The sequence below is a fragment of the Pholcus phalangioides genome, unplaced genomic scaffold (assembly GCF_987345545.1).
Source record: "Pholcus phalangioides strain wild (caught in Gottingen) unplaced genomic scaffold, Ppha-v1.0 ptg000001l_1, whole genome shotgun sequence".
Classification (NCBI taxonomy): domain Eukaryota; kingdom Metazoa; phylum Arthropoda; class Arachnida; order Araneae; family Pholcidae; genus Pholcus; species Pholcus phalangioides.
In genome coordinates, this window is record NW_028301594.1 from 21,908,729 (window position 1) to 21,925,143 (window position 16,415).

At 31.9% G+C, this 16,415-nt stretch overlaps 1 protein-coding gene across 2 annotated transcripts in view; it reads left to right on the forward strand.

Moving 5' to 3' along the window:
• Positions 1-15,092, forward strand: part of PIG-N (Phosphatidylinositol glycan anchor biosynthesis class N) — a 31,971-nt gene extending 16,879 nt beyond the window's left edge. The window contains exons 15-26 of one of the 2 annotated variants that reach the window (XM_089232046.1): positions 931-1,023; positions 1,132-1,223; positions 1,400-1,450; positions 1,991-2,069; positions 4,052-4,160; positions 4,617-4,719; positions 5,531-5,618; positions 6,542-6,640; positions 7,153-7,208; positions 9,435-9,510; positions 9,777-9,893; positions 11,449-15,092. In XM_089232046.1, the coding sequence (XP_089088172.1) occupies positions 931-1,023; positions 1,132-1,223; positions 1,400-1,450; positions 1,991-2,069; positions 4,052-4,160; positions 4,617-4,719; positions 5,531-5,618; positions 6,542-6,640; positions 7,153-7,208; positions 9,435-9,510; positions 9,777-9,893; positions 11,449-11,628 (1,143 nt within the window). In that variant the 3' untranslated portion in view covers positions 11,629-15,092. Of the gene's footprint in view, positions 1-930; positions 1,024-1,131; positions 1,224-1,399; positions 1,451-1,990; positions 2,070-4,051; positions 4,161-4,616; positions 4,720-5,530; positions 5,619-6,541; positions 6,641-7,152; positions 7,209-9,434; positions 9,511-9,776; positions 9,894-11,448 lie in introns of those variants that run through there. The other variant, XR_016192677.1, reaches the window with a different exon arrangement.
• The last annotated feature ends 1,323 nt before the right edge of the window (positions 15,093-16,415 follow it).

A 16,415-nucleotide genomic window follows, 5' to 3' on the forward strand; every position in this document is an offset into this window, starting at 1 on the left:
GCATCCATAGTATGCTGTTGTCATAGTCACTCCTCCTAAGCCATGTTTCCTACAATATTTGACCTAGTTTCGGTAAATGCTTTGTCTAGTTTTAGAAGCAAAAAATAATAAAACTGGAAAGTGGTTATTTACTTGTCGAAATTGACAAAAAAGCTTTGAGAACCTTATTTGTTCAGAAACCAGAATTTTGCTAATAGTAAATGCTGATATGTCAGAAAATACATCAATGTCAGATCCTGCTATGCAGTAACAAAACAAGTAATGCATTTGCAATCGGTAAAATATCTGTGTGTGGAAAATGCATTTCTGGTGTAACAAAGATATTGAAAAATATTAAAAGTGTGATATGCAATGCAACTGCAGTCTTAATTTTTAGAATGTAAATATTTTTTATCGGGACAAAAGCAGCAGAAAAACTGTTGGGATTGTACAAATGTTATGCATTGAGAGATTTTTGGGTAGGTATTAAAAATAAAATTTCCATATGAAAGAAATTCTATTTTTCATATTTTATATATGGCTTACTTATGTTCATATATACCTTTAAACATGGTAAAATTTATGAAAATCAGGAGTGTGTATTAAAAATCAGCCTCCTGTCATTTCGCGACCATCTTTGGTTCTTATAGGTAGAATAAAACCTTGGTTCTTCCAGTGTTAAGTAAATATGGACTTTTGCTGTACTTCAAAATAGCAAGTTATAGGAGCTTGCTGTGATGTGGAATTTCACCATCCTGACATAGTCAGATGTTGCCATTCAAAACTCAAAAATTCCCATTAATTATTTTTGAACTTGAATAAAATTCAAATTTTCCATATATAGAATACATAGCATACATTTCATTTTATTTGCAAGTTTATTCATATTAGTACTTTTGGTGACACACATATTCATGAATGCAATATTTTACCTCCATTTTTCTCTTAAAGGTGGCATCATTTTTTCGGAGAGAGCTGCTTTCTCTGATTCTCTGGGGTTTTTCGATTTGGCCATTTATGACACATCTCCGGCATACATATAAAGTAAATGATGTGCATTATTAAATTGTATACTTTTTTTTTAAATTTTTTAGGAATGAAAATAAATATATATTCACTCATATGACTTTTTTTATATGTATTTCTCTTCAGACTCTTGCGAGCATCTGGTGTCTAGCTTGCATAGCAACCTCAGTTTTCCCCTTATTACCAGTTGTGGGAAGGGATGCTCATTACAACTTGGTGTATGTGTTTATTAGTTTTTCCAGTTTTTAAATTTTGTGTCCATAAGATTTATAAGCAATAAGTTTTTTGTTGCACCCAGATCTCAAGTGATTGTCTTCATTTGGGATGATTATACTTTATATATATATTTTTTTCCTTCCTGTATTTTTAAGTGTCTCTTTTTTCCCATTATTAGAGTTCTTGCTAGTTGGCTGAGTGTCTTTGCTGTTGCTTTCTGTGCCAGACGGTAAGAAATCTATTTGAAATAATTTTTTCCCATTCTTATGTCATTGTTCTACAAATAAAAATATGGTGTAATCTCACTATAACAATATGCAATATAATAATAAATCCCACTACAACAATATTTTTTCTTTGTCCAGAGTAGTGTTATATCAAGATTTCACTGTATATATTTCTTCTAAAAACATATTTTTGCTGTACTTGAAATTACTTTTCTTAATAACTCATATTGTTATTTTTATAGCCCTGTAAACTACTTTTCAATCATTGCATCACCTATGAAAATATGTAGGCCTATATAAAATTTATTTTTACAGAACAATATATAGATTTCCTGCTTTCTTTTTTTAAAGCCATCTAATATTGATATTGCGTAGCAATAAAATCATAGAAATTATATTTTATTCCACTCTTTTAACAAATGGATGTTATATTTTATTCCACTCTTTTAACAAATGGATGTTATATTTTATTCCACTCTTTTAACAAATGGATGTTATATTTTATTCCACTCTTTTAACAAATGGATGATTATTTATTTCAGCCCTGAAACAGGATTGATATACAGTAGCAGACAAACTAAGAAAGAACCAACACAAGTTCTCTATGTCACTGCTGCGCAGGTAAATGATCTCAATTTCATTAAAATCATCTACTGATAAATCATTTTCATATGAATTATGTTTCATTTCAAGATTTAGTGTTTAAAATTTATGGTTGCTATGAAAAAAACTAGATATAACATAAATAACTAAATTATTCAAAACCTATATTTAAAACTAAAATGTTCGGAACAGCCAAATTTTCCTTTAGAAAATTTTCTTTCTTGACAATTCTAGTTTATGTATATGAAATATATATTGACAATCCATAAAAATTTGACCCAGAGTTGGTACATATCAATGAGTTTTTGTATGAAAGTTTTTCTTTCTAAGTAAGGCTCTGTGAGTAATTTTTTACTTTACCTTCCCAAACCATTGACCCATGTATTTGTTTAGATTGAAAACAAGTTTTATGTTTACTTGTACTACATACACACATATGTATATATTTCAAGACTCCATTTTTTACTGAGAAGCTGAAAAGATTGCTATTTTGAACATTTTTGGCATTTAAATGGTATTCACATGTATGATCAAACTTTGTTTACTGAGGGTAAATCACAGCATTATACACCTATGGAAGAGAAATTGAACAATCTAAAACTATATTGGTAGATTTCAACTAACTTTTTCATGTTTGAGATCCACATATCTTGGTATAGCCATCTTTGAACATAGCAACACTTTAAGAGAAAAAAATATTCAATGACGATAAACATAGCCATTAAGTATGCTGAGGTACTACTCAGCTGACTTCAATTCAGTGCTGCAAACTATTAGTTAGTATAACCCAGCCTAACAAAAACAACTGCAGAGCTTGCTTTCCTTCTAAAGAGGTAGTGCAATTCACAATGTGACTTGACTTTTTGTAATTTGGTGTATGATAATGATTGTGTCAATATTTTTGAGGCAATGTAATATGAGAAGGCACAGATAATAATTCATTCATTCTCTGAAACTATATTGACCAAAGTATCTAACAATGTCAAACTTCCTTTTTTGTCTTTTTTTTTCTTTGCATTAATACAATTTTACATATTGCATATTACAGTGAACCTTTGATATATAGGTATTCTGTAGACCAAGAAAAAATATTGATGTATAGTGTTGATCGTTATATCGAGAGGCAACATTACTCTTATGTGTGACTGAATTTATGATGCTATTGAGATGTCATCTTTTGTACATCAGCATTGTTAATACCACCAGAAAATTTGTTTTTATGCATTTATTCACCCCAAAAAAATTGTAATTGCTTAGTTTCTTAATTAAATTCACTTGTAACAGTGAATGCATTGTCCCCATAGAGAAGTTTACCACATTGCACTTTTGTGTCAAACACAGAAAGTAGCAACACCAATAACTTCCTTTAGTTTTTGAAGATTTTTTTAGTTTTTCATTGAGACAGAACGGCAGGCCATGTTCTGGTTAAAAGGAAGTGATCCTTTAGTGCAAAATGTCTATGTTATTAGATGCCTTCAGATAACAAAAACTAGTGACGAATTAAAATTAAATACGAAATGATTTTGAACAAAATGTAGAAAAATATTGTTATTGTGGTTTTAAAAATCTCCTAAAAATATTGTTATAGAGGAGTTTATTGTAGTAAATGATGTTTTGTATTGAAAGGAGTTTAAAGTTTGACTTTTTAGGCAATTCCAAATAAGATTTGAAAAATATTATTGTAGAGGGATTTACCAGATTTATAGAATATCGTTGTAGCAAGATTTCACTGTAAAAACTTTTTTTCATTTATATATTGTGCAAGGTAGGTTTTACAAAGATTTTGTAACAGCTGGCTGATGCGAAGATATATTTAGGAAAAAGAGAAAATTAAATTGCCCCTGCTGGGAATCGAATCCACGTCCTTTCACTTTCTGGGTGAATACCCTTGACCACTTAACTACAGAAGCAACAAATATCTCAATTTTTCCTTGGAGCTTGTATCCTCGAATATAAGGTTGCTTTTATTTATTCTAAATGTTATTTTTTATGTATTTCAGGTTGTTTTGCTGATTATTTCAGCTATTACAGTGAGAAGCACATCTTACAGCATTTCAAATAAGCAGGGCTTGCCAATCGTAAATCAGTTAATCTCTTGGTTAATACTAGGTCAGTACTCTTTGGATTTCTCTTTCACAGTGTTTTTTAACAGAATAAATATTTTTCAAATACTGGTTTGATTTTATGTGATGCAGATGAAATAGTTAGGTTGCAAATAACTTGGTTATTCCATGAATGTGATGCATATAATAACAAAAGTTATTTTGTTTTGCTGATGATGATAATAATTTGATTAAAAATTTGTAGACTCAAATGTAGGTCAAATCATGCATGACTTGATGTGCTGAGATTTTTATATTTCTTTCTTCTCTTATTTGTTTTTACAGACCTTACTATTTATCATATGTAGGCCTAGTTTTTCAATAAGAATTACTCCCATGTGACAAAAAAACTATTTTCTGAAAATTTTACACAACTAATTCTTTGATATCACAATATAAATCAGTAAGTTGTATGTGGTAATTTAATACCTTTTTTAAATAACTGTGCCTTCTTTTTTTTCAGTAACTTCTGTGATTTTGCCTTTATTCGGCTCAAAGTACTTGATTACAAGATTGTTAAATGTCACCACCTCATTTTTAGCTCCTTATATATTGATGAGCATTTCGTATCCTTCCTAGTTTTGATAAAGTATAAATTCACTTTATTTTTATAAGAATGTTTTTATGAATCCTATTCTATACAGTGATATCACAACTTTTGTTTTAAGACTAACATGTAAGTCAATGTAAATTTATGCATTAAAAATGCCCCTCAATTGTTAGGAGGTAAACGTGTAGATTTTCTTCATCTTTTTTTATCTATTCATATTTTCTGATATGACTGCAGCAGGAAAAACATTAATTCTAAGAATTTAACGTCAAAAGCCCCTAAGTTTAAGGATTTTCATCTAATTGAAAAAAAAATCATTTTCAGGACAAGACGACTTGGATGTGGGTCAAAAAAAAATCAAGGTGTTTTTGTTGTCTTTACTCTATATTTAATATTAGATGGCCATATTTCATCAGTAAGGTTTTATCTAAAACAGTGGTTCTAAACTTTTTATATCATAGAGCACTAATGGTTCAACTGCCCCTTTAATGTAATCTGAATATACTAAATCTTCCTCCCCTCCCCTTCGCCAATCTTTCTGCAGAGCACAGTTTTGGAATCGCTGATCTAGATTAAGATGCTAAAGTGAAAACAGACACCCACAAAAAAAAATTTCCACTAATGTATAATCACAATTAGAGCACATCATTCAATTACATTGAAGCCCAACACAGAATTCACAAACTTTTTCATCAGTGAGAGATGTTTCTGTTTGATAAATCGGAAATTTGTATTTTCTATTTCAGAAAATTGAACTTTTTTTTTTTTTAGTCATAACTTTTCTGATGATATTTCTTGTTATGTTTGCCTCTTAACTTTATATTCAGTCATGAAGGTTTGTTCTGTATTTCTTTATGTGTGTTATTGTTCCTTTGGCTTTGCATTGAGCACCAGCTTTCTGATGATTACCGTCAGGTATGTTACTTTTTTTTCTTGGTTTTAAGATTTGAGGTAATATAGAAAGAAAAATAATATCCTGTCAATCATTGATGCAAAGGAGAAAAGAGATCCCCCCCCCCCATATAAGATGATGAAAGGCCTCTTAAGGAGAGGAAATTTAATGTACACTTTATTGAGAATTGGTTGAATTTTTATTTTTGAGGACGTATCAGCATGCTTTGATATAGTCCTCCATGAGATGAAACTGGGCTACATCATGTCTTATCAGGTAATTTTATTCTTTTGTAGGTAAAATGATTGTATATCAAAAAAGCTTATCAGCATCTGAGCTTTTATATATATGGCTTGCCCTTATAGAAAACAAAGGAATTGTTCCTTTTGTTTTTGGTTAGCACACCAACCCCCCTGAGCAAGATTTTTTTATATGAGAAAAAAAATGGTGAACACTGTCGTAGATTTGGCAATAAATTGTAGGTCCTAGTCCACACAGTTAGCCCTTATATGCAAAAAATAATCCTGTCGAGACAAAAATGACAAAATGAAACATACGTTTTGTTGACGACCTACCCTCTAAACCATATAATGATAAATCACATAAACGTCAATAGGAAGAATGTTAGTCCAGGTGCCCACAAACTATTGAAAGGTTTCTCTCGTTTTTGCCACACTGAGTAAGATGCCATTAAGAATATTTCATATTTTCATAAAGGGTGGTTGATGATGTAAGCATTATCCAACCCCCCCCCCCCCCGTCATCTAAAGTCAGCAAATCGGAAACCCCTCCCCATCGATGCTGACGTAATACTTGAATGGCCCGTAATCAGAAAACACTCATGTAGTATATCAAAGGTATGCAGTACATGAAATAGGAGAATCACACTGTGTAGCTCATATTCTTATTCAAAAAATGTATGTTAATCCTTTTTTAATTTTTACAGCTTCAAGATATTTTGTTTGATGCAAGTGTGTCTCACTCTCAAAGGAAAAAAGAAATGCATAGAATATCATTGAATGATGTGAGAAGAGCTTATTTCTTTGTATCCTTTTCTTTGGATGAATTTTTCATTGTTTGCTCCTGAAATTAATTACTAATTAATTAATTAATGTATAGTAGAGGCTGCATGATCTGAAACTACCTTAGATTATTCCTATACACCTCAGAAAACTCTGATTAACTTATCTTAACCCCCCCCCCCCTAATCAGGTAAGTTTTACATGTATATAATGTTGTTTTACTTAAAAAAACTTGTGATAAATACTTGCATACATGGAAGCCATGGACTATTGCCCTAAATTTCATGATTGAAAGTAAGAGAACTTATTTGATGAAAATAATTTGTTAAAAGTTGTTTTCTTTGAATGTTTATATTAATTTTATCAGTTTTGTTTCTAATTCATTAAGGACTGGGAGTGCAAAGTCATTTTCTAACTTAAATCCCTATATTTGTGAGTAAAATATTTCAATTTTTGGGCAGGAGGAGGGGGTTTTAGTTTTTAGATGAAATTTTTTTAAAATTTATATAGAATTATCACCTTGACCTTTTGAAAGATATTTTTCATATTAGTTTCATTCTTTGGAACTGGCAACATAGCCAGTATCAACAGGTATAATATAATATTCAAACTGAATCTGATGAAAATTTCTTCTACAAAATAGTTTTATCTTTGCTCGTGCAGGGTCTGTCCAGCCAAAATTCGGGTCTTTTTTTAATGGGGGGTCTTCGTTTTTAAAGAACCAATTAACAAAATAAATTTTATATTCCTCTTGTGATAAATTAACTATATTGTTTTGCTTTTCTCAAAATTAACGACCATTTTCTCATAAAATAGCACCCCGGGGAAAAAAGTCTGGACAGACCCTGGTCATCAATACATACGATTGACTATTACTACCACTTTACCATCCTCCTCCTTAACTCCAGCCATATTATAGTTGGTGTGAGGTAAAGTAGTAGTAGTCAACTCTGGTCATATTGTCATAGAACGATTTACTACTTTTTGGGGTAAATTGAATCTGAAATATTTCTCTACAGAGTCATGTTGTACTTCTGTCCTTGTCTTGCAAATGGGACTGCCAACGAGAGCATATTGAGCCGCCATCTATCTTTGGTAGCTTCAGGTTGGTTAGGGAAAGAACTTATCATCTATGTCCTTCCCCAAGATAGAATCTGCTGACCTGATGGTAGCTTTCATGGTGGTAAATGAGCATCTTACCTCTGCACCACTCACACCTCTAAATATATGACTGACTGGACTGTCCATTTATTTGTAGCTATTTTTTGCGTCTTTGTATGTTATAAAGCATACAGAAAATATTCTAGGAGAATTATTTGTTATATCAATAGGTTGATCCAGAATAAAACACTTACACTCGGTATTGTCACTATAAATCTCAATCTTGAAAAAATATTAATCACATATATTAATTTTCTTTCTAATGAATTTTCTATTTAATTTTAGAACCTATTATATTATTTCTTCCTAACTTTAACAGAGCTGAACTCAGGTACTCTTGGTAGATAATTCTGGTCCACCTTAAATCAGAGCCTATACAGGAGCAGCACGAGCACAGGTGACTCGGGCAATAAAAGATTTTAAAAAATTAAAATATTTTTATTTAAAAAAATCAACATATATTAAAAGAAAATGCTTTGGCTATCTGATTATAAAAATGGGCATTAAAAAAAGAAATTGACGTTTTTGACACCCTCAAACCTGAAATGAATTCAGCCTTGAAAAGGGGGATTAGTCAACCGCATTACATTATGTGATAATGTAAATTGCCTTTTCCATCATGTGCATTCACATATTAAGTGCTGGCATATACAGGCTGTACTAAATTGTTTACATGGCAGATATCGCTACAACCATTGACTTCAAAAACATACTTTCAATTACGAAAGTTTTTAAATGACATGCAGTTACTTAAATAGTCTTAAATATTCCAAGAGTTCATATTCCTAAAAAAATATAAAAAAATTAACTTTTTATGTAGATCCTGTGTGCTAAAACTTCCAGTTACTGAAATGTAACAGCTCAAAGTCATTCATAAAAAATTTCATATTTTTTATTGACAGAGATATTTTACTTTGGAGTTTTCTGCATTTGTTGCTAATGATTGGGGTGGTGGTTAACAAATTACAAAATGCAAATTTGATCATTTGTATCGCACCACTGTCATTTTCTGCACACGAGGGCTAATTAGACTGGGACCCACAATTTACTGCCGATTCCGAACGGCAGGCTTTTTTTTATACTCATCGAGAGGTTGGTGACTCTTGATGGGGGACTCCCTGCGGTAGCAATTTTTGTTGCGTCATGTCGCCATTTCTGTTGTACCCCTGTGTCAGGAAACAAAATGAAAATTAAATTCAAAGTTGTAAAAATTCTGTAATTGTTAAAAATTGTGATTGCTATTTATTGTGAATAAAAAATAAAATGGTTGAGTTCATTACATTTGTGTAGTCCCTAAAAATGGCAACTTTTAAGGCAATGAAAATTTACCAGCACAGTAATAAGTTACTAAAACATAGTGATTTCATATATTTAATATCTCAAATATTGCATTCAAAAATTTGAAATTTAGCATGTGGGGGAGGCGACTGTATAAACAAGGGAATTTTTATATTTTTTATGCATTGGCCCCTCAAACAAATTTTGAGATTTTAAGTAAATGCACTGTATTTTAAAACTTTTGGTAATTAAAATTGTTTCTGAAATCAAAGGTTGTAGAGATATCTCCTGTGCAAACAATTTGGTACAGCCTGTATGATATCAATTAGTTGGTTGGTTTGTTGTTTTTTTTTTTGATAATTTCTTTTGTATTTTCAGTTTTGAACCTGCTAGTGTATACTGTTTTTTGACGGTATTCAATCCACACGTAATGGGGTTTCTTATGTTATTGAAAGTAAGTTTCACGAATAAAAACTAATAATCCTCAATATCACTTGTGTATTTGCATATGTGAAGGTTTATTATGATAAGCAGTTTATATTTCTTTTGCTTGAAAAACTCTCCCATGAGCATAACACTTTGAACTTGGCATATAACAAATAGTTTTGCTGTTTTCCAACTTCGTTATAAGCAAATTTGAGTATTTGTTTGTGGATGAAATTTATGATGATATGAAGATAATATATAAATGTTACTGAGTGTTTTGATTTTTTTTCACAGGTTGGCATTCCATTCATTCTAGTCGCTTGTGCATTAAGAGCTGTTCTCGTGACTTTGAAGGCTTCCCCAAGAGCTTTGTTTTTGGTCATCTTATTCATAACAGATTTTATGGGACTAGTTAGTAAATTTTTTGCAAGCTTTTGATACATTTCTTGAAGCTACTTCATTAATATACATTTCAAATGTAGGATGAAAATGTTATTTTTCAGAAATTTTTTGTGCATAATTCCCCCCCCCCCCCCCCCGAAATATAGAAATTACTAAAGAAAATTATTTTTTTCTCACAATAACTATGTTTAAAATTATTTATTCATAATTCTTACCCCCAATTCTTGAATATAGACATTAAACTTAGAGCAACACAAAAATCCTATAATAACTATCATACAGTGCACACTGCTTAATTTGATCACATCAGGACTCTGGGTTTCTGACAACAATAACTAATTGATAACTAAAGTCAAACTTGATTAAGTTGAAGCTCAAGGGGACTGCAAGAAAGTTTTAATTATCTAATTAATCTATACTGGGATTTGTGAAATGACTGCAAATTGCAACTTGATCATCAACATTCACGTGATTAATAATTTATCTTAACTGCTACATTATTTCACCATTCTGAAATCGGCATCGCGATCCTGCTCGAATCCTGATTTATAAAAACAGTTATTGATCATTAGTTATGAAATCATTTCCAAAATTTTGCTAATGATTTTTGTAATATTAGAAGAAATCTATTTTCATTAGATTTTGTTAGAAGAAACTATTCTCTGAAAAAATCTGTTTCCAGAGGTTTTGAACAACACAATTTTTCAATCAATATGTATGCAGTTTTGGTACATTCTGGCTGAACAATGATAAAATGGCATCAAATTATCAACCAATAAAAAGTAATAAAAATTTACAAATGAGCATTTTGAATTCTTTCAATATGGACAGTCGTTTCTAGAATCACTCACGTGCCATCCAAACCCTTTAGGTGCATTAATTAATTCAGCACGGATAATCTTTTTACAAATTCAGATCATGTGGTTTGCTGGTTTCTGATCAACAAAGCCAGTATTCTTTTTCTGAGTTGCTAAACAACTCAAAGTCCAACGTGAAAAGAAAATTTAAATTCTGACACATGAATGGTGCAGTTTACAAAGAAAGTGGTGCTCATTTTTTATTACAAGTTGTCATAAAACCTGGGGTTATCATTAAGATTGGCTCGACAATTCCTTACAATTTTTTACATGTTGTTCAGCAAGCAAAATGTTAGCATGGCTGTTTGAGCCAGAAATTAATGTGGGGAAAAAAAATGCCTCCCATTGTGCACTTAGATTCATAAATGTCAAAATTTTTTAATATTTACTGAATTATCAAAGTTTCACTGCATATCCAGAACAAACCTGGAAGCGAATTAGATAACCTTGTGTCCCATTTTCATTTGACCATGTCACATACTACAAAACAGCTTCCTTTAATTAATTACTGTATGGAATCGCTATGATTTTACATTCAATGAAAATATTTTAATATTTTTTCCCTTCAGAAATTCTGTGAAGCTCATAACACCCTTCCCCACATTTTCTCATTTCCGTTTCTGACCATTGTTTGGAGGTTTCATTGCATACACAGATTCAAACTTTTTTCCCCCAACAAATTCTAAAAAAAGCTTTCTATTTTCTAGCACTTCTTGTTTATGGTGAAGGATAGTGGAAGTTGGTTGGAGATTGGTACATCGATCAGTCATTATGTCATCAACATGACTGTCATTATATTTGTGATGCTGCTGTATGGTTTGTCATGGATACTCACATCATGTAATTTGGAATGCCAATCATTCAAAATGAAACGTCATTTGCTATAACATTGATTATGCAAAAACTATATGAACTTTGTATATTTATTGAAATTTTTTCTCTCCCCACCTTTTTAAACAATTTTTAGTATCTGATATATCAACAATATTAGTCATTTTATTTATGTCTTTTAGTTGTAAAACAAAATTAACATTTGCCCCACATTTTCAATCAATGCACAGTCATTTTTCAATAAAAAAAATAGTTGGAAGAGTTTTGATATTTTCACACCATTCCAATAAAAATGTGTAAACACATACTCAAAAACTATGATATGATCACTATATGTAGATAGATTTATGATATGATTCAAAATATGTCAGCACCTGACATTTAGGTTGGTCGTTCACTGGAAACGACTTGAAGCAGTAAACAAGTTACATACATGCTGATGTCTGTATTCACAAGACATTTCATTACACAGAAAGTATGAGAACTTCGTCCACTAGCAGCGATCTTCAGCTAGTGATTTCCAACTACAACAGCAAATGACAAAAATTTCTAATTCAAATCGGATCTCACATCTTGCTGCACAGCCACAGTACAGTAGTTTACTTTTTTTTGTCACTTGCTCCATGCTTTTTCCTGTTGCAGTCTCTCGCCCCTTCCTTTTCTTTGTGAACATGTATGCTGAAAGTTTGATAATTGCTGCTCGTGGGTTGTGATGGTATAAGTAGTAATATATTAAATATAATTATTTACAAGAAAGCCTTCTCCGAGTTTGTATCAGATTTCTCATTAAATATGGATTATATAAATGTTCTCAAAAATTTTAGTTTTTCAATATTTTCTCAAGATTATTTAACGAACACACGTGTCTGCATGAAATGCAGCCACAAACTGAGTAGCATTTTATTTCTTCCAGTGGACGACTGGCCTTATCCTATAAATAACATTCTTCAAAATTCCAATACCATATAATTTTATTAATTCACATGCTTTTTTAAGCATATTATAAATGTTCCCGTTACACTGATATTTAGAAAAATTGTTTTCAAAATTGTTTTTTGCCAAATAATGTAGCGTTTTGTTTACTGCAGCAGAATCTTTTCAGGTTATTCAGCATAATTGAGAGTTTTCGCTCAAATGATGAGCATTTTTTAATACTGCAATGCCAAAGAAGGAGCTTATACTTAACTTAAATGCTTTTACCAGACTGCTGAATGGTAAATACTCAATTAACCTGAAAACCATCTATGTTTCGTATTCAAACTTGTTTTTGAAGAGCATTGATTGCATAGCATTTTACACATCTTGATACTGTGGTTTTTTAACACCAATTCATTTATTTATCCCCCCCCCCATTTATGATTTGAATACACAGTGGAACTTCAGTTTATACGAGTAATTCACAAAGACGAGCAAAAATACAGTAGACTCTCGGTAACTTGACACCCTAAAAGTATCGACAAACATGTCGAGTTAGCAGGGTTTCGCTCTAAATTTTTGTCCGATCGTTTTTGTGTACGTAATTATATGCATTCAAACAATTTGATTGAATAAAATAATAATTCTCTCATTAATTTTAATTCGGGGTTGCTTCATAATAGAATCAAAACATATATAAACAATTTACTTCATCAAAAATAATCAAGTATATTTGTTTGTTTTTCTTTCCGCAGAGAGAACAAAAATTCTTCTACACTTTTCAGTTTATACCGCGATTGTTATTCTTTTTCCTGAGTGCGTAGGAATCAACGTATCACATCTACAGCTTATAATGCATCATGGTGCACATACTTCTTCATCTGAACTTTCTGTGTGTGATTCTATTTTTTCGGAACATGAATCACTTCCTTTTTTGATTGATTGATTCTAGAATATCATCGTCTTCTAAAAGTCCTCAAGTTACAAAGTCAACGTTCACAAATTCATCCTCTATAAAATCACCTGTAGCGTTATTTATGCTTTCTCCACACGTAATTTGAAAGGAATCTTCAGAAAAACTATCGTTTTCTAAAGACTCGGAACAAAAACCAACATGACGAAAGGAGTTCCGAATGCTTTCATCATGACTGACTTCCACGCAGAATCAATCATTTCAATAGCATCTAAAACAGAAATTTTTGCGTCCATTCCAACACCCACAAATTTTTTTGGTCTGTAATTTTCTGTAAAGAGTTTTCATACTTAGGATAATTCCTTGATCCAGTGGTTGTGAAATTGCTGTTGAATTAGGTGGTAAAAAGCATAATTTTATTGCAGAAAGGTCCGCTATTTTTGGATGTGAGTGGTGCAATTATCCAAAATAAATAAAAATTTTCTATCTAACTTCCTCAACCATTGTTCGGAAATCTCTGATGCCATCCATGCCTTTTTGTTGCTATCATAGTCCACAGGAAGAGCTTTAACATTTTTAAAGCACTGCGGGTTTTTTGATTTTCCGAATAACTAACGGTTTCAATTTTTCAGAACCGTCTGAGTTTGCAGCCAAAAGAACTGTTAAACGATCTTTGTGTTTTTTACCTCCTTCACATTTTTTGCCTTTAAGGGCAAGCGTTTGGTTAGGCAAAATGCAAAAAAATAAACCTGTCTCATCACAATTAAACACATCTGCATCTTTATACCCTTCTATCATTAGTTTCAGAATATTATTGTTCCAATTATCAACAGTTTCTTGAGATGCAGATATGATCTCTCCACAAATTTTCCTAAAAACAATGCCATGGCGCTCTTTGAATCGGGTCAACCATCCAAGAAATCGTAAAACTGAGTTCCACCAAAAACATTCTTTACAACAGACTATATCAAAACTCCCAATAGATAAGATTTTCATCATTATTGGATGTTGACAATATCCACACTTTTTTTGACCATGAAAAGAATGAAAGACCTTTTTTGGAAACGCCACTAAAATGATAAGCCGGCCAACAGGTTTTAAACATTCATTCTTCACGTACACGCCCCCCACCTCCAATGCAGAAAAGGGACCCATCATAGAGAAGAAAGAAACAAAGGATTGTCAAAGTACCCATAAACAATGTCAAAAAAATTCTTAGAACTGGTAACAGAAGGCCAATTTTAAAAACTAGTTGTGGTGAAGGGACAAAAATCATAGTCAACTTAAGCCAAACATGTATCATTCCAAACACTCTCGAGCCTTCAATGTGAAATAAATAAAAATATAATTTAAAATAAATCAATCTGCTCTATTTGAGGCATGAGGAGAATGGTTGTGGAATGAATTTCCTTTGAGTTTCAATTATTTCCCATGGGGTAAGTTTAATTGAATATATGAGCACGTTCACAGAATGAATTATACTCATAAACCAACGTTTCACTGTATTCTTATTCCCATGTTTGCATCCAAGAAATATTTCTCATGTATATTTTCTGCACAAATTTGTGTATATATTTGTGTATTTATTGTGAACTTTTTCCAGCATTCGTTGATTGTGAAATATGGAAACTAGTGAAGAATGTATAACGTCAAAATTCTTTTGTAAATACACAATAAATATTGATGTGAGAGAAACATTGAAAGCGCAATCATTTTATATAATCAGCAGAGTTCTCAATACACAAATGACTTTCTCTTTAAGAACAATATCAAAGATTGATTTAGAATTCCACATGTAGGTCATTCAGAAAGCAATGACTGATTGCTCATTCCTGCAGTGTAGTTCACACGATCTTCGTTATTGAAGAATCTCTAATTTTGGAATTATCACTTTTTAATCAATGTTGAAATTATCTTACATTAATTCTGGAAATATTGATGCTGAAATTATTTCATTTATTGTTTTAAATTCCTGTGGATGCCATAAGAAAATAATGGGGATTGTGTTTGTTTTCACCAAGTCACATGATCTTCCGACAAAAGACGAGGGACAAAATCTGCACAATGGTATATGACCTGGTCAGTCACCTCATGATCACAGATACTTTACTGAAAGAAGCCAACCGAAAGAAATCAACCCAAACAGTGTGCGTTTTCAACCCCAAGAGTGTGTTCCAGTTCATACCATCATTACAAAGAAACTCCACCACAGGGAAGCGGGGGGAAAGTGGAAAATCTTGTGCCGGTCCTCCATATGAGACAATGACAGTGCAAGTTCACCATATGCCACTGCCTTTGTTTGCTGATGTACTCAAACTCTAATTGCCACTAAAAAACAAATACCCCCAGCACACTGCTCTTCTTTACTCACAAACATTCCACAGACACAGATGAAAGAACCAATTGCATGCCAGATGATATTGTTGGCCAACAGCTAGCACATATCACATGCTTCCAAGTGACTACCTAGAACGAGTCCATTCCGCAGTAAGAGGGTTACCTTCGCTCCACCACTATACAAGAATGTAACCATACTCATACAAAAGTATATGTATGGCTACATTCATACTAAACCAAATTATAGCCACTGTTGTGTCTTCATTTGACCCCCCATAAAAGACAGACAACAGCACCAGCAAGAACATGGAACATGCACAACTCAGACAACATAAATATGTTAGGGCCATGCATACATAGACACAGCACGTTCCAGCATCAAACCAATTCCACAGAAAAATATGTATGAGGTGCATGTAGGGTCAAGTAGTTGCATAACCAGATTCCACTTCTATTTTAGGTTTTTTTTATAGTGATCTGAACCGATTTTTTATCTTTTTAAAAAACGAAAGCATGGTTCAATAATAAAGCTCTAAATTTCAAAGAATGTCAGAAATTAGTTGCCAGATCAGTCTCACTCAAACCATGACAGCTTATCCAGCTGACGATTTGTTTTATTCTTAAGGGAAAAAACTTGAGAGAAAATATATATATTTAAATTAATGCATGAAAAATTAA